A 26,828-nucleotide genomic window follows, 5' to 3' on the forward strand; every position below is an offset into this window, starting at 1 on the left:
CACATTTTCTGGATCACGGGTTTGGCAATAGGGTCGACGTGTAGCTTGTGGCAAGCTATTGCTGGATCAATGTCGGGTATGTCAGAGGGTGACTATGTGAAAACATCACGATTTTCCTTAAGGAAAACTGTGAGTTCCTCCTTCTCCATCGGGCTTAGACGTGAACCAATCCTTACCGTCTTTTCAGGCTAGTGAGGGTCAAGAATGATGTATTGTGTCCTCTTTGGGTTTTCATCCTCATTCATTTACCAGGGCATTGTCGACCTTAACCCTATCTTCTTGACTTGTCTGCTGTGATTGTTATTTGGTAGAGGTAGAATTGTCTTTCTGTACTTCAGTTGCTATTACTGGGATGAAAGACTTATTCTTCGAATCCTTGAGAACTTGTACAGTGCATCACCTAGGCATAGCCTAGTCACTTTTGATCTCTCTGACTGCTCATTCCGGGATGTGAAATCAGATTTTCTAATACTCGATCGAGGTTACAACTTCGATAGCCAAGGTCGGCCCAGAATCCTATTATGGAGAGATGGGTCGCTGACAATCATGAAGGTCTACGATGAGACAGTTGGAAAACTAGTTACGTCGAGTGTTATTGTGCCAATGGCAGTTGAGGTAAGTCAATTAAATCTGGTCAAGATCTTCACTTTGTGTTTAATTGTGCTTTCCAGGCCCATCTTCTGGATGACTGACAATTGTAGAATATTGACTGAGCTGTCATTGTCCACCATAATTATATCAACAATGAAATAGGCTTGTTGAACAGAAATCACCAAGGCTTCGTAGTGAGGAAAGTCTACTCCCTCAACATTTTGCTCAGTGAAGCCGACGATCGGTCCAGGTACAACATCTATGGCTTGAACTTGAAAGACTGATCTGGTCTGCTGGATCTTCCTCTTCTTAGAAATGTTAGTGGGCCCCAGATGCTCGAATTTAGCAAAAATGCCATTGATTCGGATTGTCTTCGTTGGGGGTTAGGCATCGAGGTATACTTCTCGCCTTGGCCGGGTAGCTAGCCTATCGACTGGCCTATGTGATGTAGTCTTTCAAGTGCCTCTCAAGGTACATCATCCATGTGATGCAGTCGTTGGTTGCGTGCCTCGGACCTCTGTGGAATGCACAGTATTTCGTCTGGTCCATCTTGGAAGTATTTCTTTTCATGGGCTGCAACATCTTGAACCACGGCTTGTCTTTAAGGTAGCGAATGATCTAGTTAATAGAGACTAAGAACTTGGTGTACACCTTGGACGTCGAGCCTCCTTTTGTCGGGGATTAGTCCTTAAGTTTGCTTCCTAGCTTGTTTTTGTCATTGAGCGGTTTATTGTCCGCTTTCTTCTGATCTGGCTCCATGTCTTTGCACGGCTACTCGAGCTATTTTTGGGAGGGCTTAGCTTCATCCCAGAGGGAGTGTTTTTCTACCAAAGCATAAGAATCTGCCAGGGTCAAGTTCTCGCCCATGATTAGTTCTCCGGAAAGTGGGTGATCTGTTGGGAGCCTCTTCCGTAAGGCTGAGCTTGCAATGCTATCGTTGCATCTGATGATCTTTGCTTTCTCTGTCTTAAATCTCTTGATGTACGTGCGAAGTAACTCCTTCAGGTCCTTTTTATGTTGAAGAGGTGATTGAACTTTTTCTTTTTTGAGCGGTATGACGAATATTCCTTAGTGAAAATCAAGGAAAGTTCTTTAAAGTTTCGGATTAAGTGTTTTGGTAAGGTGTGGAACCAGTCTTGCGCCTCGCCTTGGAGCGTCGTGGCAAAGATTTTGCACATGAGAGTGTCATTGTTGCTGTAGAAGGTCATAACGCTTCAGTAATGCATCAGATGCCTGTCCAAATCTTCATCTCCTTTGAATAAGGTGAAATATGGCAGGCTAAACTTTCATGGTGGCTTCATCTGCTCAATCTCGTTTGCAAAATAGTGACCTACTTATGTTGGCCATGTTTCTATGAAGGGCATCGTCGGTAATCTTAATGATCTAGAATTCGCGCAGATGCTCTGCTACGAGCTTTTGTACTTTCTCTGGTTGTCCCTATTGTTGACATGTTGGTCTATATTGCTCTTCTGCATGTCCTGCTTGTCCGTACTAAGGTCGTGGTGCACGTAGTTCAGTCTATGTTGCTCGTCATAGTTCTTGGCAGAGTCTGTCAGTGGAACTCGAGCTAGACTAATTTCATGCTCTACCTGGTTCGTCATATAGCTGCCTACTCCAGTGCCTTATAAAAGGATCTCCTTGTCGGCCTAGCCCTGTGCGAATGCTTTACCTGGAATGTCTGGAGTGTTTTTCAGAGTGTGGACCTAACCTTGAATGCACATTGACTTGTTAGCTGAGTTGGGAATGAACGATTCTTTGAGCAGTAAAATGGGAGAAGACATTTTTCCAAGGGCCCAAAGGAGAGTGCACACTACCCGAACGCACAACTCGTGGTGGGCTGAGCGGCTATTTGTCTATACATCGCTGGAATAAGTCACGATCATCTGCCCTTGTCTTGCTTCGGGACTTCTTCTGGGGCACACTGCGCCTCAATGCTTTTAAGGAGCTAGTTCACCAAAGTGGTTTGCTACGCGTGGGCACTAGTCAAATTGGTGACATGCTAAGGCAGGTTATGCTCGCCATTTGGGTTGGAAGAGTCTGCATGGTGGGCATCTCCATGTGTAGTGGAAGTGTAGTGGAATGCATGTACAAAGTTTAAGCCCAAAGTGGGCATTCATGCAGAAAAATGGGGTGAAAATAACTCTGGGTCGATCGCAGAACCGGTGGCCAAAATCAGAATTGCCTGAAGTGGGCTCGGATTGGATTAGGCCGCGGGCTGGGTCGTCGAAGCGAGTCGCGAGGTGAGCCAAGCCGGTTGGGTGGACATAGCATATGCAGGGGCGCACTGGGCTTGTGTGTATGGCAACTAACCTTGTGCCTGCATTATGGGCTGGGCCGGTGCTTGCTCCTCGCAAGCTTGGGCCTAGCTGGCAGCAGTTGCTGCGGCTTGGGCTCGGCTCAGTTGTCGGCCCTAGGCCAGCTGTGGTAGCTGTAGTGGGCTGGGCCTTCTGGTAGTAGCCTATTGGTGCCCTAGCAGCGCCCTCCTGCGCCTCGGTTTGGGCCGCTGCTATTGCGATGGCCTTTATCGTGGCCTGCAAAATGGTGGCCATGACTGTGGTGTGGCTCCTCACGTCGTCGTGTTGAATCTTGGGGATCGCCGTCGTGGGGCTACATCCTCATCTAGGATCTCTAGTCCAAATCCTTGTACGTACGGGGTTTTGTTCGCTGTGGTTTCCAAATTTCCTACCATTGTATCCTTTCTCCAAGGATTGATCAAGAAATTTTTCTAGGAAAAATTAATTGATATGACGTGTGAGAAATTCAACGTATCAGAAAATTCAAAAAACCAAGTGCAAAAGGTTTCTTCGAGTATTTGAATCAGCTCTCAATGAAAGCACTAATTTGTTAATGCAAATTTCCGCCGTCTCTACCTTTGATGAAAATGCACCTGCAAAACAATCAACACATTTGATCAAGGACCTAAGCCTCACACGCCCACAAGGTGGGGAGGGGGGGGGTTAGGTCAGCAGACCTCCGATGCCTAAGTTAGTTTCTCTAAAAAAGAGTAAGTGTTTAGGGCTTTTAGGGATAGCAAAAGCTTACCAAAATTCGGTAGAATTGGGAGTATATATGGGGTTTTACCCTGCACATGGTGGCATCCTATTGGCCAAGGTTTTATGGAGAAATATTCTCAAGATATTAAATAGGAGATAATATCTTGAGATAATGGAGTAAATATCCCTAATTGACTTAAAATATGGATTACTTACTTGAATGGAGTCAATCTTCAATTGGGAATGTATTCAAGATAGGATTTGGGTAATTAATCTTTATCTTTAATGCTTTGACTTTTCCTTGTCAAGGGCATGAGAGCTATGAGTAGTCGTATTCAGTTGTGGGCGTATTCAGCTGCAGGGACCTTCAGGGGTCTGAGCTGCGCATGGGATTATCTAAGGAGCCTACCCATTTAATGAGGTCAATCTTATTTTTCTTAAGTTAAAGTCTACATGTCACCTCTAGAATTTTTGAGATTATTTTAAGCTCTGAATTACTCTTTTAATTTGTTTGGTTTTGCTCTTTTGAATTGTTGATAGATTTGTGCAGATGAGTTGAGTTTAAGACTCAAGCTTGAAGTGACGAGGGTAAAAGTCCAACAAAAGAAAAATCAAGTAAGTTCAAATCCAAACTTAATAGAACTGATCATACTGACCCGAACCGAACCAATTATTTGTATTTTATTCAAGTCAATTTTAGTTTTGGAGTCGAGCGTTTCAGTTACCAAAATCCCTGTATCCAAACAAGCACACGTGAAAGTTCAAATCCAAACTTAATAGAACTGATCATACTGACCCGAACCGAACCAATTATTTGTATTTTATTCAAGTCAATTTTAATTTTGAAGTCGAGCGTTTCAGTTACCAAAATCCCTGTATCCAAACATGCACACGTGAAAGTTGTTATTTTATCTCCTCCAGTGAGAGCACTTTCTCACCGTAGTGTGAGTGAATTTAGATTCCGTTTTTCAGCGTAGCCGTGGGCCCTATATGTGGGCAAGGTCGGTGCCAGTACCTTGCTTTCTCCTTGTCTTCTGTTTCTTTCCCGTTCTATTTTCTGCAATAATCCTAGTGCCGGTTCCATGTCGACCTTATCTTCACATCTCATCGTCTTTCTACTTTTCTTGCCTCTGATTCCAACTACTTGAGTCCTAGATCCTGGTCACCTGTTTCCTCTACCATCTCCATCAATTGGCTCCATTATAATTCCACTAATCCTCAATTCGATTTGGTTATTCTATGATTTTTCGCATTTATATGAGAGGGTGCATAGAGCTTTGGCTCGAATGTTCGCACCACCACTTTTGTTGACCCTTATTGGTTCTCCCTTGTGTTTGCGTTCGTTGGTGATTTCACTTGTGGGAACTTTTTTCTCACCTACTTCCTTTGTTTCATCGTGGCGTTCGTTTTGGTGGTCTGTGGAGTATGGTGCGGCCTATGTCTTCCTCAATTTTGGAATTTGTATGGTGTGATAACAAGCGTTGTTGGTGGGCGACAGCTGGTGTGCTTCGTTCTTGTAACCTATATCAAATATTTACAGATCACTATAGCGGACGTAACATAATTTTGAGGGTAAATCACTTAAATTTGGTTGCCAATGACTTAAAATTTTTACCTTGATCCCATCAAAGGTTGACTGTACTAATCTTTGTTGACCTCCCAGTTTTGAGCATTAACAACCACAACAATGTACGCGAACATAACTTAGGCAGAATATTATAATTCATAAAGCATAAAATTGAGTTCATACATCATGATGATGATTTCATGAAATCAAGGCTGAAAAAATATGAAATGGAAACCATGTTTAAAAGTTACTTGGATTGCGTTATGAGGATTTTGAACTAATTTGTAGCAAAAAATAACCTTTATATTATGTAACAACATTAGGAGCGTACTATTAACGTGTTGTGGCCTATTTCACTTAAGGGAAGAGAGAGGATGCAATGACAATAGTGGAGAAAAAGGCTTAAGAAAATTGTAGTGTGTTTTCCTTGTGCCAGTACCTTTACAATAAGGAGAGATAAACTTACTCCCAAAACTACAAATTCTAATAATAAAGAACCATCTATGATAATATAAAAATCATAATCCAAAATCATTAAAATATATTTAAGTATCTTTTTATTTTGTTTTTGGTCAAATAGATAACTTTCATTAATAAAAACTAATACAAGAAATGGAAGGCCCAAAGAACAATCCAAATACAAGCACAAGCCAAAAGTAAGTACAACTGAAAAGCCTATAAAGAGCAAGCCTACAACAACAAAAATCCTAGATCTCGAAGAGTGCAAACTCCACAACACTAGCTGTGCCGCCATTGCCAATCTGTCACCACCACCAAGAGAAAAAAACCCAAGACCAAACTGGATGAATGGAAAATGGGGTTGAGCAAGCCACCTGCGCAAAAAGCACTACCATAATCCTAGTGCTAAACACATGTTAGCAACCACCCAACACCAAGGTGTGCTGCCGAAGGGAGACACGTGATAGGGAAGTTGAGACAAGGCTCAAGGAAGTTAGAAAATAAAGGAAAGAATGCAAGGAAAGAAATTTAGGGAAATAAAGGGTAAGCAAAAATGAAAAGGAAAAGAAAACAAGGGAAGAAGAGGAGGACCTTAGCCATGGAGAGAAGGCTGGAGTTGGGAAGCAAATCCCATGAAAGATGGGGAAGGAAGAAAAAAAACAGAGGGGGTGGGTAGACCTGGTAATTTCTTAAATGACATGTTCACATGATACGTAAAGGATACAAAAATAACAGGTTTCAGGTCGACATAATAAGAACCCGTTAATAACAGGTCCTTAACAGGTTCACACGAGGGTGACACACGGGTAACCCGCTTTAACACGTTAAAAAAAATGTTATTTTGATGCTTTTAATTTTTTAAACTACTAAAAAATTACTATAAAATACCATAGCCTTAGTGTATATGTATAGATTGCATATTAAATATGTAAGTTTGTATTATTATTCTATATAAATTTTAAAAAAATTTAAGTTTCATTCATTTACTTATTTTAATAGTATATTGTAGGCAAAGAGTGACACTAAAAAATTATAAACACAATAAAAAATAAAAATATCAAGTAATTTAAAAATACAAACACATTAAAAAATTATAATAATTAATTTACAAGAGTGAAAAATGTAAAAAAAAAAAAAAAAGGAAAACGCTCGTGATTGCATCCTTTACGCTTTGAGGATGGGTACATCGCCTTTTGAATTTTTAGAACCATACAAACTCTCATGAATAGTATTTTTAAAGGGAGTTTAAAATAAATAAAATTCATAATCATTAATGTACAAGTCTGGAAAATGTGAAAGCATATATAAATGCTCGTGATTGCATCCTCAACGTTGAAATGCAACTCTCTTCATTTTGCTTATCCTTGGACATTTGATATTTTGTAGTAATATACTAATGTTTTAATTATGTTTTTGTTTTGGGGTATGTAATACATGAGAGACAAATGTTTTTATTTATTTATATATTTTGAGGTAAATATACTAATTTAGTATTATGACTAGCTAGGCTACCAGTGCATTGATGTACTGTTGTATACCTTTATTCCGCATAATGGGTGGAGCATCTATCTATTTTCTTCATATAATGAAAAAATCTTGTGGGACAACGAAGAACATAGATAGATATTAGGTTTTTAAATTGACTTTATTCTTCACATTTCTATTATAATGCAGCAGGAAAGAAATTGTAAACCTTTAGTGTTTCACCGAAAAGAATGTAATGAATTTATCCATTGGATAAATGTCAAGGTATTCAAGATTTTTCATTGAAAAATTGACACAGTTTTAAGCAAAACACTTAAAACAAATATGGTTTAACAGGTTTAAAAACTCTGTGCTAAACCTAATCATGAAGGAAAAAATGCTGTGAAAAAAATAGGTAAAAACTAAAGGGAAGCAGGAAAAAAAGAGGTGAATACGTTTGTGTTCCATGTGAGGTTTATGGGTCGATGGAATTTTTGTGAACTGAACAATGGGATCAATTAAATTTTGGTTCTTGGGTTTTAAGACCAATCCCACCTCAAAAAATAAGAGTAAATTTATATTGATGCCACAATGATAAAAATGGATAAGTTATATACGTGGATGGTTATAGAGTTATGGGCTGACCTGGTTTATGAAGAAAATTAGAAAAACTTAAATATTAACAAAAAAATGAAGATTTTTTTATGCCGTAAGTGACCATATTAGTATCTATTGAATAAAGGTTTTTTTAGAAATGCAAAAGGAAAAAATGTTGAAAAAGAAATTAAAAGTTGAGAGTGATCAATGTTATACCTTGAAGATGGCGAATAGACGCAGTTCTTTTAGATTGATTCCAATTTGGCTGTACGAAACTGAAACAGATCAAATTGTAAACATTTTGCACCAAGGATTGGATATGGAGAGACACAAATACTGTTTCCAATGAATAAAAGTGAGTGCAAATATAATCGTTTCACATACGATAAGGCAGGGAAAACGACGGTCAACATATTGGGATCTGATGATCATATGTTAAGAAAAATTGATAACGGTGATTAATACAACATTGTAGCCGCTAGTGGTTAAGATTGAAACAGAGAGGTAAAACATATCGATGCTAAATTTGATTTTAAAGGTTGGTAACAATCATGGAACGATGCTGGATATGATTGTAGCCCATGATGAAGTTACTTTTATAATTATTTATTGGCTAACATTGCATTCATGGTATAGTTGAAGGCTTTATACGTTTCTAGCGCCAATTAAGTTTGGTTCCAATGCATATAGAACGAAAATAAAATGTTGGGGTTAACATTGATCAATTTAAAGATTAAACTGGCTAGAATAGTTTAAAACCAAAGATATAGCTTGAGAATAGATTGGACTATCAGATTAGCCAACGAAAAATTATAAATTGAGGACAATGGGTTGCACAAAAGTGAAAGAGAAGTGGATAAAAACGAAAAAAATAGGAAAAAAAAAAAAAAAAGGTAGGCAGCAACAAAAGTAACAGAAAACTAACAATGCAAAATACTTGATACATTGAAAACTAAATGTCTAAATGGATTATATACCTTCAATAAACACCGGTGCTTCTTGAAAGTGAAGAAGAATGAAATCAGTCAGCAATATCAACCATCTGATTACAAAGACAAAATCTGCAGGATCACAAAAAATGAATTTAAATGTAGAATCTATCTGTAAATCAAAAACTCCAAAAAAAAAAAAAAAAACAATGAATAAAAAAAATGAGGTACATCAAGAAATAAATGAGGCACATCAAGAAAAGAAACCTTACCAAGCTCAAAGCCCTAATCTAAATTAGAGAACACTAACCCAGAAGACAAAGTACTACACATTTCTTAGGAAATTACTCTGTGGTGGAGGCTATATATATAAGTGATAATTTCAATAACCTGTTGCTGAACCTCAGTTTATCAAAACATAATAAAGTAAAGCACATAGAAAAGCCATCGTTACATTTTCCTAACTATAAAGTACCTGAGCATTTTTTTACTCACACCAGAGACATCACAAAGTAAAGGAACTAATAGCCCAACTAATTGGTTAATGTCCTGTAAACCTTCCACTTGTTGTTTATATGAGATATTGCTGCAACAAAAAAAAAAAATTGTTAAAATAAATTCAACCAATATGGCATGGAAACCATGGGAATTAATCATATGAACTAAGTCAATTGACCGAAAAACACAACAAATTGATGTCCAAAGTCTAGGCTAAACAACACACACAGACTTAAAAATTAACAGAAAAAAACAGTGACAATTTATCAAAAATACACCCAAAGGGTAGTGAAATGAGATACAGATTATGCAAGCATTCATAAAATAACATGAATAAATAGAGGACAAATTAACAACTCATCCCATTGAAATCAATCGAACACCGTAATCTTCAACTAACATATCAAACAGTGAAAATTCAGAAAAAGCAAACATGCAAGAATGAAAATTAAATAAAACCAAACACCAAATCAATACAAACCCCAAATTTATTTTATTTTCTTTTCCTCCAATCAGACACCAAATCCAAATGGATCTGGCCCAAGATGAGCTCCAATTTCTCACCATCCCAGGTATACTCAAAGAATCCACCTCCATCCATTACATAAAAAATAGAAAATTAAAAAAAAAAAAAAAAAGAACAGAAAAGTGTACCTCATGCTGCTGGCTCTTGAAAAGCCAGAAAAATTAGATCACCCTAAATACCAAGCAATTCAATAATCACCAAAGAGAAATCCACCATGCATGAAATAAAAAAATTAAACAAAAAAAATACCAGAAAAAGAAAGGGATACCTTTTACTTCCAGTTGCAGTCCTAGAGAGCCAATTTTGGAATTTTTTTTTTTAGTGAAAGTGGAATTGGACAGAGTGGAATAAGAGAGAGAAACCCCAGTTGCCCAGATTTTTCTTTCCCTTCCAGATGACCAGCGCGTACAGAAACCCCAAGAAAGCACTTCAATTGGCACACAAATAAGATGTAGCATGGTATCTTTCTCCAGTTGGTGGGAGCTTTAACTTGATGCAGTGTGCAATCAAAGTAAAGGACCAATTGACAGAGACAGGAAGAAACCCAGGTTCGAAACGGATCAAAATGTTGTGAGAGAGAAAGAAACACGGAAGAAAATGTGGAGAAGAAGTGAAGGCAGCAATGATAAACGCATAGCCAACAGGGGCAAAAACGACTTTCCACTGCAGAAAAAGAGGAAACAGAATGGCAAGCAAAGAGAAACTGAGGGCAAATCCGTCCGCACACTATATATAATTTCCATTTTTTTGTCAAATTATGTTTTTCATTTTTATTATTTATTGACTTAAAATATATTTTCTTTAATGGATAACCGGTTGGTTATATTACCTAATAATATTAACAGGTCAATTTTGAGTCGTGTCATATTACCCGTTTACTTTAACAAGTGTTAAACGATATGACCCATTAAGATATTAGATATGTCACGAAAACGACACGAATGTCAGGTCTAAGAATGGAGTCAGAGAGAGGGGTGGAGACCAAAAACAGGGAAGGGAAAGGTTGGTAGGGGTGCTGGGCGAGAAAGAAGATCCAAAGTAGGCCTACCCAATGAATAACTTGCCTCGGTTGCTGAGTTTGCTTAATTGTGGCAACGAGAAGGATGAAAATTTTTATAATCTTTTCGAGCCCGAAATAGATAGATAATCGTAACTTGTCACCAGTCATCCTCATTTTAGAAATAAAATAAAATAAAATAAAATAAAATTGAAGAACTCGGCCCCTTTTAACTTGCAACGCAAAAGTTTTGTCGTAGTAAATAATCCACCCAGCCGGCTTCCTCCTCCTACCTTCCACCACTTCCCCAAAAAAGATAAACAAATAAGTAAATTGTTATTTTATTTCTTATTCCCATTAATTTAACAAAATAGTCTACCTTTGTTTCTTGTTCAACCAAGTTCCCCTTCCATAGCTGCTGGAGACATACATTTCCAAAGTTCTGCAACTCCCCCACTTTCCATGTCCATGGCCTCTTCCACAATCCTTCTCCTCTCTCCCTTTCTCCCTTCATCTGCTCCTCCTCTCCTCCCTCACTTTCTCTACTCTCCCTTGTACCTACCAAGGCAATCACAGAGCTCTCTCTCCTCAACCTTCCCCTAAAACTCTCCTTCCCCAGCAACTTCTACTACTTTTTGTTCAATCAAATCCCTTTTTCTCAGCTGAAGTTTCTGTTTTGGTCCAAATTACAGATGCCCATTTCAAATTTGCTCCAATTCTCTTGGAAAAAGCAGTCAAGGCAATGTCTTTGTGCCCCCTTGGGCTTCCAAGCTGATACCTAGTTGTATTGAGTATTGGGTGTTCTGATCTGCCCTTGGAGGTTCAAAAACACAGGTTTTTTCATATACCAGTTCTTTTTTTGTTGGTGTTCTTCAAAGTCTGAACTGAAAAGTTCATGGTAGAGTTACTTAGTGATCAAATTCTGCCTTGTTTGAATAGAATATACCCTCCTGATTCTGCTGGGTCTGCTGGGTTTCCGTTTCAGAAAATTCTTGAACAAATTGGGTTTGCTGTTTGAACCTTTTGCTACTTATTTGGGGGAGTTTTCACCTGCAAAGTCAGGGCTTTGGATCTGGTTAGGTTGACAAACCCTAAGATTTCTTATTCTGGTCAGTTTTGTGATATACCAGTTTTTCTTTTTTGTAGAGTAGTTCACAACTTGGGCAAGATATATTTTGTTTATTCTTAGGATTAAGGTAATAAATAATTTCAAGATTGTAGCTTTTGGCCTGAAAATTACTCCATTGTTACTTTTTAGGCAGTTAAGTGGTTAAGGGTTTGACCCCTTTGCCATCTTACATTTTGGGTCATCATCTGCTATGTAATTAGACCTTGAAGTAGGTTTCTGGTGTTTCGTTAACCCCTCTTTGTGCGTCTGTCAAAATGCCTGGAGATGGTCACTTTTTCGTGGAGTGGAAAGAGCACTTTGTTTCGCAGGAGAGGGGCAACCGTGTGGTTCACTATTTCTTAAAGGATTCTTCCGGAGAATCCATTCTTGCAGTTGTGGGTACTGAGAGGAGTGTTAGGCACATGTTCTATGTTGTTTCTGAGGAGTTTTTGCAAGCGCATGGAAACGAGAGCTCCAATAGTGCTAACTATAAATGGAGGTCAAGAAGGGAAGTTGTGGATTGGCTTACATCTATGCTGTCGAAGCAGCATGTACGTGGAGATCTGTCCGGTATGTGTTGCTACTTTGTAATTTCTAGTTCCTTATGTAGTCTATAAAGTGTGCGCTTATGTATCCATTAAAAGCTTTTGTAAGGCAAGGATTTTAACTTCCCCTACGCCTCAGCATCAGTTTCTAGTTTAAGTGACTGGTAAAAGAATATTAAATAAATTTTACCACGTATGAATATCTGCATGAAGTTGGTTAATAAGAAATCCAATATTAGTACCTAATAGCTTATTCTCTTTACCTGTATTTGCAAGAAATGAGGGATTTCTATAACTGGAAAATTATGATTTTAACACACATTTTTATGATAGAATCACCCCAACATGATTCGTCACAAGCTTTGTGGAGTCCGGAACTTCCAATGAAAGGAGTTAGTGGTCACCAGGTACCCAATAACTCGGTATCTTTTTGTTGTGTTCCTTATGAGTATTGATTTTGTCCTTGTGATGCTTTCAAGTTTTGCGTACAATACTGACTCCGTAACCTGTTTATCAGGGCTGTCTTTCAAAGACCTTGACGGGATGCAATCCGGCCATTGTTTGGTCAGGTGTTGCATGGACATGTGGTAAACAGCTCAAGCATTTCCCTGCATTCTGTAGGGACGGAACTACAATAGCGGTAAGGATTTAACCGTCAAAGTGTGCAACTGTACAAGGCATAGCTATCCATGCTTGAACTCTCAAACTTACATAAAAGTCACATTTAATTTGTAGAGCAATATTATGCAAGAAATGCTGTAGTGAAAACTAACTACTCCGGGAATAATTTCTCTGACCTTATGTATCGACAGATGATTAATGTTGCCATTAATATGAACTAAGATAAATACATCCCTACATGGGTACTTGAGAAGTAATGAATCATTTGTTTCAAGTTTCAAAGCTTATATAGAAGATAAAGAAAATATTTGTCTTTATTTGTTACATTGAACTATGGTTGCTTTCATTAATAACGCTTGAGAATACGTCACAATTATGTGATAGTGACACTAGTATCCTCATGATGTTACATGTCTCATATGCTTCATGGCCTGGGAAATTTACACTTCATTCAAGTACGATATATTATTGCATGAACTTCGGGAGATTTAGTTGAAGGACTAGTCGCCAAGGTATTTTGTTGAACATTGCCTTGATGTGTACATCTTGGTCAGGTCAAATCGCTAATAACCACTTACATTCTGTCAACGATGGAATTGACATGCTACTCTGATTTTTGCTGTCAGCTGCAATACTTGTTCTCTGATTGTTTTGCTTTTCCCTTTGCATCCAGATTAAGTCCTTTGTCTTTGTCATGGCAAAGGGAGAAAATCACTATGTTGCTTATATGGAGGATATGTACGAAGACAAGAGGGGTCAGAAAAAGGTCAAAGTGAGGTGGTTTCACCGTAATCAGGAAGTCAAGGGGTTAACTCCTGTAAGAAATCCTCACCCAAAGGAAGTTTTCATCACACCATATGTGCAGGTCATTAGTGCAGAATGTGTTGATGGTCCTGCAACAGTCTTAACTTGTGAACATTATGAAAAATGCGTAGCTGTGTTTCCTCAGGCTTTATTGGCCAAAGTACATCTATGCTATAGGCAGTTTAGAAGTAACAAGGTGAAGCCATTTGATTTGAGTAAAATGCATGGCTATTTTGATCAGCCAATTCTCTCTTGTTTGGGTCTCGAAGTTTCCAAAAAATCCAAGTTTATAAGTGATAGCTTGATTGGGGAAGCAGATGAATTGGGTCCAAGTGACTATGTAAAGCAAGGATCTAAGAGGACTAGAAGTGGAAGGCCATGTCAGAGGTTTTCAACTGGTCGTTCAAGAGCAAGAAGTTCTACAAGAGATAACCAGATGATGACATATAGACCTCAGAACCCAAACTACGGTTTACTAGACAAGCGGTTGTTATCCATGAAGCTTGTTGATTGTCAGCCTTGGTATACTCCACTATTTAAGGTTGAAGAAAAGATAGAATTGCTTTGCCAAGATAGTGGCATTCGTGGCTGCTGGTTTAGGTGTACAGTCTTGCAGCTAACACGAAAACAGATGAAAGTTCAATACGATGATTTGCAAGATGAGGAAGGAAGTGGCAATCTTGAGGTATCTTTAGCCACTACTACACTTTCTTTGTTTATTGTTTGGGTAACTGGGTTGAACTCTAAGTTGTGCAAAACACGGTGACATCATGTCTGATTTATTTACTTGGGATCTGGCTTGAGTTAGGTACACAAGATTTCCATCCAACATTCTGTTTTAATCAGCTATTCATTGTGATTCCAATTCAAAATACATGTTCCCTCTTCTTTATTTGGTGCTTTCCTGCATTCTGAGATGCAGTCTAGCATGTTTAGATTTTAAGATTGCGTGTATCTCTCTTTCTACATTGTCAACTCTTGAGCATCTCCTTATTTGAACTCTGAACTCTTGCCCTGAAATGCAAGTTAACCTTCACTATTTTCTGATGGTGTGTCCTGGACACTATCGGTTTCACTGACCCTCAGATTATCTAGCTGTTGATACCATTCAGTTCTATGTGATTTGAACCTTTTTGATCCGGTCAGTTTTCATGTAAGCTCGGTGTTCTCAGTTTGTAAATATAGTTTAGAAATATGGTCCTATTTTTGGGTTGAGTGATTATTCTGCTCCAATTGAATACATAATCCGTAATGTATAAACAGATTAGCACTGTTTAGGTTTATATGTATTCTGTAAATATAGTTTAGAAATATGGTCCTAGATTGGCACATAAGCTCCTGTGCTCTCTTGAGTGATTATTCTGTGTTTTCTTGATTTCTTTTGGGTTCTGAACTGTAATCCGAAGGCATGACCCTCACTCTCCCAACTTGTAGGAATGGATCCCAGCTTTTAGATTGGCTCTGCCTGATAAACTTGGCATAAGGCATCTAGGCCGCCCAATGGTCCGGCCGGCCCCTCCTAAGGAACAAATGGGCCTTGCCCTTGAGGTTGGGGTTGCAGTTGATGCATGGTGGAGCGATGGCTGGTGGGAAGGGATTATAGCTGAAGTTGGCAGCTGTGGTGACACCTTTCAAGTTTTCATTCCTGGTATGCTTAGTAGAAACTGGATCTAGTTTTTTCCCTGCATGTTCCTGTTACATATTTTCCATAATTTCTCCGTTCATTTGTTTGGATGTAATTGCTTTGGCTGTAATGCAATTGCTTGGGCTGTATCAGGTGAAAGCTTACTCTTGAACATGCACAAAAATGATCTAAGAATATCCAGAGATTGGTTTGGGGACGAGTGGGTAGATGTTGAGGCGAAGCCTGATGTACTATCAGCCATATCTTCAACACTTAGCTCATGCACTCGTCCCTTTATGTTGCCCGTGGTTGTGAAAGATGTCGACTCTGATGGGTTTGCTTTGTCGTATGTTGAAGTTCCTTCTAGTACTAAACATGTGGAAGAGGAAAAACTGAACCTGGCCACGTCATATATTGAAGTTCCTTCTAGTACTAAACACGTGGAAGAAGAACAACAGAACGTAGCCATATCTGCCAGTTTTGAAGCTCCTGAAAATATGGACTTGGACAGTGATATGAAGTCACCACCACTAAATGACGTTGGTAATGAAGGTGTTGATGTCAACGACAGTTATGGTGATGTACAGGATGTCCAGGGTAATGATGTTGATGACAACGAGGGTGACAAAATTGCCAAGGATGACAAAGGTGACAACGGCGGTGGTGATGGCAAAAACAATGGTCATGATGAGGGCCAAGAAGGCATGGAAGTGTTTGAAACTGCCTGTATTGAATGTGTTGATGGGAGCGACAGTTGTGATGTACATGATGTCCAAGTTAATGAAGTTGATGACGACAAAGATGACAACAATGGCGAGGCTGACAAACATGACAATGACAATGATGAGGGCAAAAACCGTGGTCATGATGAGGGCCAAGAAGGCATGGAGGTGTTTGAAACTGCCGGGGAGGGGAGACCGGAAGCAGTAGAAATCATGGAAGTGATTTCATAAGATGTCTAACTTGAGTTGGATAACCGTAAATTGTGTCAGTTAATGATGTTAATGTTGTCGGCTAATGTTGGAAGAGTCAGTTAGGATGTCTGTAAATAGTTACACAGATGTGTTGGAGAGAAGCTAACTGCATTGTTTGGAGTTGGTGGCCTTCCTGGCTGTATAGTATGAGATAAGAGTTCTATGATATTTCGCTTTTTGAGGTTTTCCACGGTTGTATTAGAATTCAGATTCCTACGATTAGAAGCGCTTCTCTACGGGTCAGTTCTACGTTAGTGATCACATTCATGTACTTCTGCTTGTAACTTTGTATCAAAGATTCCGAGGTGTCCTGTAATTTGAAGTACTATTTCTTGGCTCCGATATTAGAACTTGTTAATGAAAACCTTGAAAATGTATTCAAATAATTATCCGTTTCGAAGAATCATCAAACTGCGAAATTTAAAAATTTGCAAAGACTGGAAACTGAAGTAATACACCGTCGAATTTGCTCGACTTATACACACAGATTATAAAGATTTGCCTATTTGCATTTGAATAGTAGAGGGAATAAAAAAAAAAAATGAGGATATAAAAAATTAATGTTTGTTTCTACCATACTTGATCAATCCAGAAACTATTAAGAACCGGTCAACTTCATACCATTAAGGACCCACTGAGGGGTTCTTGCTCAGGCACCCATGTTGAAGCACAAGTGTTTCCCTCCAACCAGGAGGCCAATCACGAAAACGTCATAATAAAGCTCATAGAGTCCCACATCGACTGCGGATGAAAGCTGGAGACTCTCCTTAACTATAAAAGAAGATCATTCTTCTACAATTAATCCCTAATGTCAATATTGTACTTAAACTAGTCATTAGAACCCATTAATGATATGCTTGAACCTATGCATTTGTGTAAACCCTTCACTTTTAATGAGAATTTCTCTACTCCATAGACGTAGCCAAACTTAGCGTGAACCATGTACATCTTGTGTTTGCTTCCCTATCTCTATCTCTTTACATATTATCCTCACTAGGTGACCGGAATAACCGAGCAAAAGTCACAAACTTGACACTTTATGTTGTTCCAAAGTCTCATTGATTTTGTCGAAATGACACGTATTCCTACTTTCACCAGCCTCGTCAAGTTGGTTTCCATTGTTCGTATACTCTCTTTTGATCAGACATCCCTCTCCAACATGGGGAGCGAAGGAAGCCACATGATGTACAATGACACTCTCCTTGTGTCTAGTGTGAGGCGGTGAAAGAAGGAAAGAAAGAAGTTTGTTCTTGAAGCTAAGGTCGAAGAGCTTGAAGCTCAAAACCACAAAATAACGACCAAGAACAACATCCCCCAAGAACAATATGAGAAGCTCTTTGAGATGCTTCATGAGGCTAGACAAATTCAGTCTCATGAACTCTTCACCCTGTGACTATAGATCACCACATGGCTACCCTCCGACGCGAACTTCAACATGGAAGCTCTTAATGAGGAACAACTTTCTCACCAAGATATTGATCAACACGAGACTTCTCTTAACCCAGCTATTCATATCAAAGCAAGAGAAACGGATGAAGACATCTCTTTATAGAAGGAATAGAAGGGTCAAAAGCTGTTTACTATGATTGTCGAGACTTCTTAAGGTAGTGTCGAGAAAAACCTATCCACATAGGCCCAAGGATCATCAAAGGGCTTGGTTATCGCAATCAAGGCCAGCCCTCAATCCAGGAAATGAACGACAAGCCTTGGGGCAACAAAAAGGCGTAAGAGACTCGGGGGACTTTCCACATGCACATTTTGATAGCCAGTATGTTGAGTCCAAAGAAAGGCCACATGTCCTTGACCGATCTTCCTTACTTTCAAGAAATGATGGAAACTTACAAAAGAAAGCTTCAATGGTGTTTAACTCCACTCAGGACCCCCTTATCCTGCAGCTCATTGAGGAAGTGAATAAGGTGAAGGCTGAGCGTCAGGCCAGGATACTTGACTAGAATCAGCCAAGGCCAGACCTTTTGACAAGGATGATCATTTGCACCCCTCTATAAGGAGGAACGAAAAAAAAGCTTGTCTTGTAATCGTATACTGAGAGGAGAGATCCAATTGAACATATTCACGTCTTTGAATCCACCATGACATATCGAAGACACAGTGATGAAGAACGATGTCTAATTTTTCCCTCTATTATCTCTAGTAAAGCTCTTAATTGGTATTGTCGTCTTCAACTTGATACGGTAGATTCTTTCGTTGAGCTAAAGTGACTCTTTGTGGCTCAACACATCTTCCAAGTTGATCGCTTGCACTCTGCTAATGAGTTATACACCATTCGTTAGAAATAAAACGAGTCATTACATGAATATGTCAGTCGCTTCAACCACAAGTACTTTCGTTGTGTTGGGGCAGATGACAAAACAACACTCAGGGCCTTCACGGTAGGCATGCGTGAATGCCTCTTCAAGTACATGATGAATGCTAACACTTAGAAGACTTATTCTGAGGTGATGACACAAGCTTACAATCATGCATTTGGGGAGGCAAGGACATACCAAGGGAACCTCTTATGGTGAACCCCTATCAACAAGTGGGGAGTGAATGTCAAGTTCTACCAAGTGAGAAGGTTTTGCCCATCTAGACACTCACTGCATCTCATATTGCCCTACTTAGCAACCTGCCAGGTTACCAAACTTATTCGTCTCTTGGCAAGATGAAGGATTTTTACTCTCAGCAAGCGTAGTACAACAAGAGGAATAAAGGTTCGTATCAAGACAATCGAGGGTGAACGTACCTTCAACTGTTATGACCATGGGGTTATGCATCAGTATTTCAAAGTGGAGGACTAGGAACTGAAGAAAAGGCTATTATAGAAAGGTATACATATTACAAATGTTTCAACCTTCAACCGTTCGACATCCTTTGTAACACAAGTCATTTGACAAATATTTAATGAAGAGGCAATTTAGACAACTTTGTCTAAGTCTTTTGCATTCCTAACACTAGAACACTTGGTCTAACTCTAACTTCGAGCTTCAGCATACATACTTTAACACCAAGGCAAGTACCTGAAACTAAGTGGTATAACCAACACGGTTCACATATCCAAACAATGGATTCCTTCATGCATAGTAAAACATTCATAAACAACATGCATCTTATGGACACCACTCATGTCAATCAACATAAACTTCATACCATTCAAAACATTCGTACATAAAAACTGAGCTACGAAAGGGTGTGAACATACATTTTTTCTTTTCGGCACGTGCTACAATGTGCCTCGGCAACTTGTCGTTCTTTCCACCAATCAGGTGATGAAGACACTCGTCTTTGTATCACCAACTAGGTGTTGAAGAGTACAACCAGTTCTTTAAGAAATAATTTTGAGTTTCGGCAACTTGCCATTCTTCTTACCAACCAGGTGATGAGGGAACTCAGCTTCATATCACCAACTAGGTGATGAAGAGCACAACTAGTACTCTAATAAACAATTTTGAGTTTCAACAATTTGCCACTCTTCTTATCAATCAGGTTATGAAGGAACTCACCTTCATATCACCAACCAGGTGATGAAGAGAACAACTAGTACTCTAGTAAACAATGTTGAGATTAGGCAACTTGCCACTCTTCTTACCAACCAGGTGATTAAAGAACTCACCTTCATATCACCAACCAGGTGGTGGAGGATACAACTAGTACTTTAATAAACATTTTTGTCTCGGCAACTCCCCACTTTTCTCACCAACTGGGTGATGAAAGAACTTACCTTCTTTTCACCAACTAAGGAAGAATAATACAACTAGCACCTGTGGATTCTTAGCATTCATAAGCAGTCGAAAATTTTCAAGCCTTACAACTCAGAAAAGGCATAGACAAACTCAACAAATCCTTCCACACTTTTGCTCAAGAATGTGGAAGCAAAATCATATTATATGGTTCAACAAACCTTCAACAACTACAACACGTAGATTGTCTGCTACACTCTTACTCAAGAGTGTGGAAGCAAAATCGTATTATATGGTCTAACAAACTTTCAACAACTACAACATGTAGATTGCCTTCCACACTTTTGCTCAAGAGTGTGAAAACAAAATCTATTTATATGGTTCCTCCGAACTTTCAACTTCTACAACAAGTAGATTGCCTTCCACACTCTTACTCAAGAGTGTGGAAGCAAAATCTATTTATGTGGTTTCTTCCACATTTTTTTACTAGTTAAATAAAAACCGAAATTAATTAATAATTAATTAACTAACTAATTATTAATTACTCAAAAAAAATAATTAATCATATATTTAATTGTATTAATTATTAATTAATCAATTAATTAGCTATTAATTAAATTTGACATGTGGAGGAAGCCAACAAAAGCTTCAATACGTGAGATAAAATTACACTTCCACACTTTTGCTCAAGAGTGTGGAAGCAAAATCAATTTATGGGGTTCTACAAAAAAGGCTTCCCACACTTTGAAGGGTAGAGCTTCCCACACCCTTGAGGGGAGGGAGCTTCCCACACTTTGAAGGGTAGAGCTTCCCACACCCTTAAGGGGAGGGAGCTTCCCACACTTTGAAGGAAGGAAGCTTCCCACACCTTTGAAGCGTAGAGCTTCCCACACCCTTTAAGGGAGGAAACTTGCCACACCCTTGAGGGGAGGGAGCTGCCCACACCCTTGAAGGGAGGAAACTTCCCACACTATGAAGGGTAGAGCTTCCCACACCCTTGAGGGGAGCGAGCTTTTCACATCTTGAAGAGAGGAAGCTTCCCACACTTTGAAGGGTAAAGCTTTTCACACCCTTGAAAGGAGGAAGTTTCACACTTTGCTTAACAACCAAAAACTCAAAAAGCCTTCCACACTCTTGCTCAAGAGTGTGGAAGCAAAATCTATTTATGTGGTTTAAAAAAGCTTCAACCACAAAAAACCTTCACTCATAGTCCTTCCCCCAATTGAATTCAAAAGCTTCACACCTCTGTGACTACCAAATTAAACACAGCCTTCCACACTCTTGCTCGAGGGTGTGGAAGCAAAACCTATTTATATGATTTTTCCCACATTGAATCACTCAAGCTATATACACATAAGACAAAGAACCTACAACTAAAAAATCTACAAACAAAGAACTTACAACCAAGAACCTACAACTAAAGAATCCACAACCAAAAACCTTCGCCTTTTAAACCATAACAACAAGAAGGAATTGGGCCCGATAAAAATATATGTATTTTTGGGTTAAAGTACGTGCAAGAGAAGGGGAAGACAATATTTAGAGTCTTTGTTCCATCGATGACTAAAAAAATCTAGGCACCTCCTCCAGCAGTCCTCCCCAGCCGAAGATTTGGGAAACTCCTACTATGTGCAACTACACTTCAGTACTTAGAAGTTTCGTGATTACTTAGCGGCTAGGATTTTTACAAGTCCCCCACCGAGAAACTTTCCTCACTCGGGAATTTTTTTTGGGGGGGGGGGGCACTGGTCAACTTCATTCATTCAAGGACCCACTTAGGGGTTCATGATGAGGCACCCTTGTTGAAGCAGAAGTGTTTTCCTCCAACCAGGAGGTCAATCGTAGAACGACACGTGTCAACGTTAGAATAAAGCTCCTAGGAGTCCCACATCGACCGTGGACGAAAGTCGGAGACTCTCCTCAACTATAAAAGAAAATCATTCTCCTACAATTAATCCTTAATGTCATTATTGTACTTAAACTAGTCATTAGAACCCACTAATGATGATTATGCATCAACCTATGTATTTGTGTAAACCCTTCACTATTAATGAGAACTCCTCTACTATGTGGAAGTAGCCAAACTTAGGGTTACACGTACATCTTGTGTTTGCTTCCCTATCTTTATCTCTTTACATATTATCCTCACTACGTGACTGGAGCAACTGAGCGAAGGTTACAAACTTGACACTTTACGTTATTCCAAAGTCTTACTGATTTTGTGCATCAACTGAAATAATAAATTAATTCAATCTTGTTGCAGTCCTAAATTTATTAGCAATGTGATTGTGTAAATCTTATTAGAGATTATGTATAGGATTTTAGAATATCTTTTAGACAATTTTTTCTTTTTCTTTTTAGATTGTAATTGTATTATTTGGGTAGTAAGATTTTCTCTCCCTTATAAATACAAGCACATAATGGGGTGAGAAATCACATTACATAATCATCAAATTATCACTCTCTCCTTGATGCCGGTCTCCTCCTCTTTTCTCCCTCAATAAAAAAAGGCATACAACACATTATTAGCACGCTCCTGCTGCTGTGCTAAGGAGCTTAAGGTTCTTGGAGGAGACTCTTTTGCAACAAATATGCAAAGGCTTTCGTCATTCCATCCAATCTATATGCTATTCTAAAACATATAATCAATATTTTATAAGCCATGATAGTATGAAAACATTCATATGCACCCATGTTTATATTACTACGATGAATTGTGCAAGTACAAAGATAAATAAGAAAATAGAAGAAAAAGCTAGGTTTTTTTTTTTTTTTTTGAAACCCTAAATCGCAAGCCTCGCAGTGCCTACTGCGCCAAGCCGTGCCTGTAGCGCATGCTCAAAACAACGCCATTCGGCGTCAAGGTCAGTAGCCCAATTTGGGTCTGCTGCTGCTGCTAGTCCAAGCCCAAACTTTGGGCTTCTGTTTTCGACTCACTCAAACCTTTTTTTGGGCCTTTTTTCCTTCTCAGCCCACCCCAGCTCATGCTTGGATTAATCAGTGCGCACCCAATTGTTTTTGGGTTGCTGCCTGCCTCGGCTCAAGAAGGAATATACACGACGTGTTGGAAATCAAATACCTTGCTGAAGAGGATCTACTTTCTCTTTAGTTCATACGGTACAAAAGAATGACTACATACCAACTTCCTATGTCATTATCAAGTACCACGCAATTACTTCGCTTAATTATGTGCAACTTTGCTTGATTATGTGCAAATTGTGAACAAGTCAAACATTCTTTCAAAAAAGTTGCAATCCTTATTGGTAAATTGAATGTGAATTTTCTTCCGAATTGATGATGATAGAGTGAGTTTCTTATTACTGTAACTAAAAAAGTTAGTAATTTTTATAGGTAAATAGTGAAATCAATTTGTAGGAGTGTAATTATTATAGGAATGTGATTTTGATTTCAGATTGATGTTAGAGTGATTTTTTTTTGCTACTGTCCCTAAAAGTGTGATTTTGGTGGTAATTTAACTCCTCACACAGAAATCAGAAGGTGAATTTGGAGATTTCTCCTCACAGAGTTGGTAATTTTGGATTATGTTGTTTGCTTTATCTGCATCTGGCTGACCCGATTTATTTGCATTAGTGGCTGGTTTTACTTTTAGTGCTTAAAATTTAACACAAGTGGAAGACATGAGATGCATTTTTTTTATAAGTTAATTTTGTAACATGTAAACTATGAATACTATTACAATTTAGAATTTACTATACTCTCTCACCCCCCTCTCTCTTCTATAATTTTAGGAATTTAAAGCCTTTTTTTGTTTCTCTCTCTAGAAATCTAGATCCACAAGCTCCATCCCCAGCTTTAAGCTCAGCCGCCGCCCTTTGCTCTTGCTCTGGATAGGCGGTAGCCCACTACTCTTTCTTCCGTCCTCTTGTGGTAATCTAAACCAAAAACCAATCAAGCAATAAACAAAATACAACGATTTCAAAGTTCCTCCAATATAGGAGTACCTCTCTAACAACGGAAGCTTTATTGATTACCAACAAATACAAGAGAACTCACAAACACAAAAGTATTCTCAAGTATACAAACTTATGCCTCTCAAAAACTCGCACGCACAAAACTCTTTCCTACATCCATCTATTTATACTAATAGATGTCCTAGGTTTACACAAAGTCCCTAGAATATAGGAAACCAAATCCTATACTAAAACCAAATCCCAAACCAACTAGGAAACACAAATCTAAATATCTTGCATCCAAGATATCCTAATCCTTTTTAGTTTAGGCATGTTGGTTTAATGCCAAATCCAACAATCTCCACCTTGGCAAGAAATCCATAACGAGGCATCCAACAACTTCCATTGCTTCACCATAACACAAGGTCAAACTTGCTCCAACTGCACCAAATCCAAGCAGTGCTCGAACTTAGCTACATTAACCACCTTTGTCAACATGTCAGCTGGATTATCTTCTGCAGCAACCCTTTTTAGATGAATCTCACCTTTGGCTACCACTTCTTTCACAATGTGCTTAGTCCTAGCATGATCTAGCAACCCTTTTTATCATACATCAATGTGCTTAGCCCTAGCATGATGTACCTGATATTTGGCCAAATAAATGGCACTTTGGCTGTCACAATATTCATCCAACTTGTGTTGTTCTACACCTAAATCTCCTAACAACCCTAGAGTCCACATTACTTCTTTGATAGCTTCAGCAATTGCCATGTATTCTGCTTTTGTGGTTGATAGTGCCGTCGTTGGTTGTAATATTGATCTCCAGCATATAGGACCCTTTGCCATAGTAAATGTCGATCTTCTCTTGTCTAAGTCTCCAGCAAGGTCTGAGTCCACATATCCAACTGAGAACTTATCAATTCCTTCATCACATCTTTCAAAACAAGTACCTTTATCCTTCGTTCCATGTAAATACCTTAGTATCCACTTAGCAGCATTCCAACGCTCCCTTCCAGGATTATGCATGAATCTACTAACAATTTCAGTTGCGTGTGCTATATCAGGACAAGTACATACCATAGCATACATTAATCCTCCAACCAAATTAGCATATGGAATACCATCCATCTTCATTTTTCTTCATCAACTTTAGGACTTTGTTGACTGCTTAACTTGAAGTGAGCACCTAATGGAGTTCCTACAGGCTTAGTGTCTTTTGTTACTCTAAACTTTTGTAACAACTTTTCAAGATATTGCTTCTGAGACAAACACACCAAACCTTTTTGTCTATCCCTTGTGATCTCCATTTCAAATATTTTCTTGGCTTCAACGAGATCCTTCATTTCGAACTCCCTTCTCATTTGCTCCTTCAACTTTTCTATCTAAAATATTGCTTGAGGCTATGAGCATGTCATCCACATAGATTAACAAGTACACGAACGAACCATCTTTCAACTTCTTATGATAAACATAGTGATCATAGTGACTTCCTGTATAGTCTTGACCCTTTATAAACTTGTCAAATCTTAAATACCACTGCCTGGGCGACTGCTTCAAACCATAAAGATATTTTCTAAGCTTAGAAACCAATATTTCTTTGCCCTTTACTTGATACCCCTCAGGTTGTCTCATATAAATCTATTCATCCAAATTACCATGAAGGAATGTAGTCTTCACATCTAGTTGTACCAATTCAAGGTTGAATTGTGCAACTAGGGCAAGCAATATTCGAATGGAGGAGTGCTTAACCACAAGAGAAAAAATCTCTTTGTAATCTATTCCCTCATTCTGAGCATATTCTTTAGCCACTAGCCTAGCTTTAAATCTTACCAAGCTATTGTCATCCCCTCAATCCTTCTTTGCATATACCCATTTGCAGCCAATTGCTTTCCTTCCTCTAGGCAACTCCACCAATTCCCAAGTCTTATTCTTATGAAATGAGAGCATTTCATCGTCCATTGCATCATGCCATTTACTCTTTTCTTCACTATTTACAACTTCTTCAAAGTTAGTGGGAATTTTAGCCTCAATTATTAGTAATGCATATACCATGCAGGCCATGCAATCTTTATATCTCGTAGGTAGTGATATGTCTCTTTTTCCCTTCCTTTTGGCTATGCAATCATCTTGTATCTTTAGTTCTTCTGATGGTGTTTCTTCTTTGTGATCACTCTCTTTATGTTTAAGTTGATCACCTTGTTTTTCTTCTCCCACAACTTCCTTACTTGGCTGTGAATTCACAATTACTTGTTCCCTAAGCTCCACCATCTGAACATCTTCCTTCAATTTCATGTGACTTTCATCAAATGTCACATCTCTACTTACTATAATCTTGTTCAACTTGGGACACCAAAGTCTGAAGCCTTTCACACCACTATTAAATCCTATAAAGACAGGTTTCTTGGCTCGTGGATCTAGTTTGTTTTTGTTCACATGAAAGTAGGCATTGCATCCAAACACTCGTAACTTATCATAGTCCTGTGCTGGTTCTCCATACCACACTTTAAAGGGTGTTCTACCCTTCAAAGCAGTTGATGGTAGTCCATTAAGCATATGACATGCATAGCTCAAAGCTTCTACCCAAAATCTCTTTGGTAGCATAGCTTAAGATAGCATGCAACGAACTTTCTGGAGTAAGGTCTTATTTAGTCTCTTTGCAATCCCATTATGTTGTGGAGTATGTCTAACGCGAAAATGTTGAGTAATCCTTTCATTTTTACACACTTTGAAGAAAGCATCTGAGGTATATTCCCATCCATTGTCACTTCTCAGTATCTTAATCTTCTTTCCAATCTTGTTCTCCACCATGTTCTTCCATTCCAAGAAGATGTCAAGAACCTTGTCCTTTTGTTTCATCATATATATATATATATATATATATATATATATATATATATATATATATATATATCCATGATCTGCGAGAGTATTCATCAATAAAAG

At 38.6% G+C, this 26,828-nt stretch overlaps 2 protein-coding genes and 1 long non-coding RNA gene across 5 annotated transcripts; 1 reads left to right on the forward strand and 2 right to left on the reverse strand.

Annotated features, from left to right (window-relative positions):
* Window positions 1–5,875: 5,875 nt before the first annotated feature.
* LOC137716013 (uncharacterized) lies at window positions 5,876–9,188 on the reverse strand. 2 transcript variants are annotated; one of them, XR_011065622.1, is made up of 4 exons: window positions 9,076–9,188; window positions 8,649–8,732; window positions 7,888–7,946; window positions 5,876–5,984 (listed from the first exon to the last, which is right to left on the reverse strand). It is a non-coding gene; the product is annotated as an uncharacterized lncRNA (long non-coding RNA). The 2 variants fall into 2 exon arrangements; XR_011065621.1 differs by lacking the exon at window positions 5,876–5,984 and having other exon boundaries at window positions 7,818–7,946.
* A 1,686-nt stretch (window positions 9,189–10,874) lies between these two features.
* LOC137715210 (uncharacterized) lies at window positions 10,875–16,632 on the forward strand. Of its 2 annotated transcripts, XM_068454456.1 has the most exons (7): window positions 10,875–11,455; window positions 11,607–12,299; window positions 12,608–12,681; window positions 12,792–12,914; window positions 13,569–14,384; window positions 15,134–15,347; window positions 15,477–16,632. In XM_068454456.1, exons 2-7 carry the CDS (start codon window positions 12,005–12,007, stop codon window positions 16,274–16,276), a joined length of 2,322 nt encoding a protein of 773 aa, XP_068310557.1. In that variant the 5' UTR covers window positions 10,875–11,455; window positions 11,607–12,004; the 3' UTR covers window positions 16,277–16,632. The 2 variants fall into 2 exon arrangements, with proteins under 2 accessions (XP_068310557.1, XP_068310556.1); XM_068454455.1 differs by having other exon boundaries at window positions 10,875–12,299.
* A 7,120-nt stretch (window positions 16,633–23,752) lies between these two features.
* On the reverse strand, window positions 23,753–25,013 carry LOC137714469 (secreted RxLR effector protein 161-like). Its single transcript, XM_068453677.1, has 3 exons — window positions 24,528–25,013; window positions 23,937–23,953; window positions 23,753–23,867 (listed from the first exon to the last, which is right to left on the reverse strand). Exons 1-3 carry the CDS (start codon window positions 25,011–25,013, stop codon window positions 23,753–23,755), a joined length of 618 nt encoding a protein of 205 aa, XP_068309778.1.
* Between the last annotated feature and the right edge of the window lie 1,815 nt (window positions 25,014–26,828).

This window comes from Pyrus communis, chromosome 14, assembly GCF_963583255.1.
Source record: "Pyrus communis chromosome 14, drPyrComm1.1, whole genome shotgun sequence".
In the NCBI taxonomy this organism is placed as follows: Eukaryota; Viridiplantae; Streptophyta; class Magnoliopsida; order Rosales; family Rosaceae; genus Pyrus; species Pyrus communis.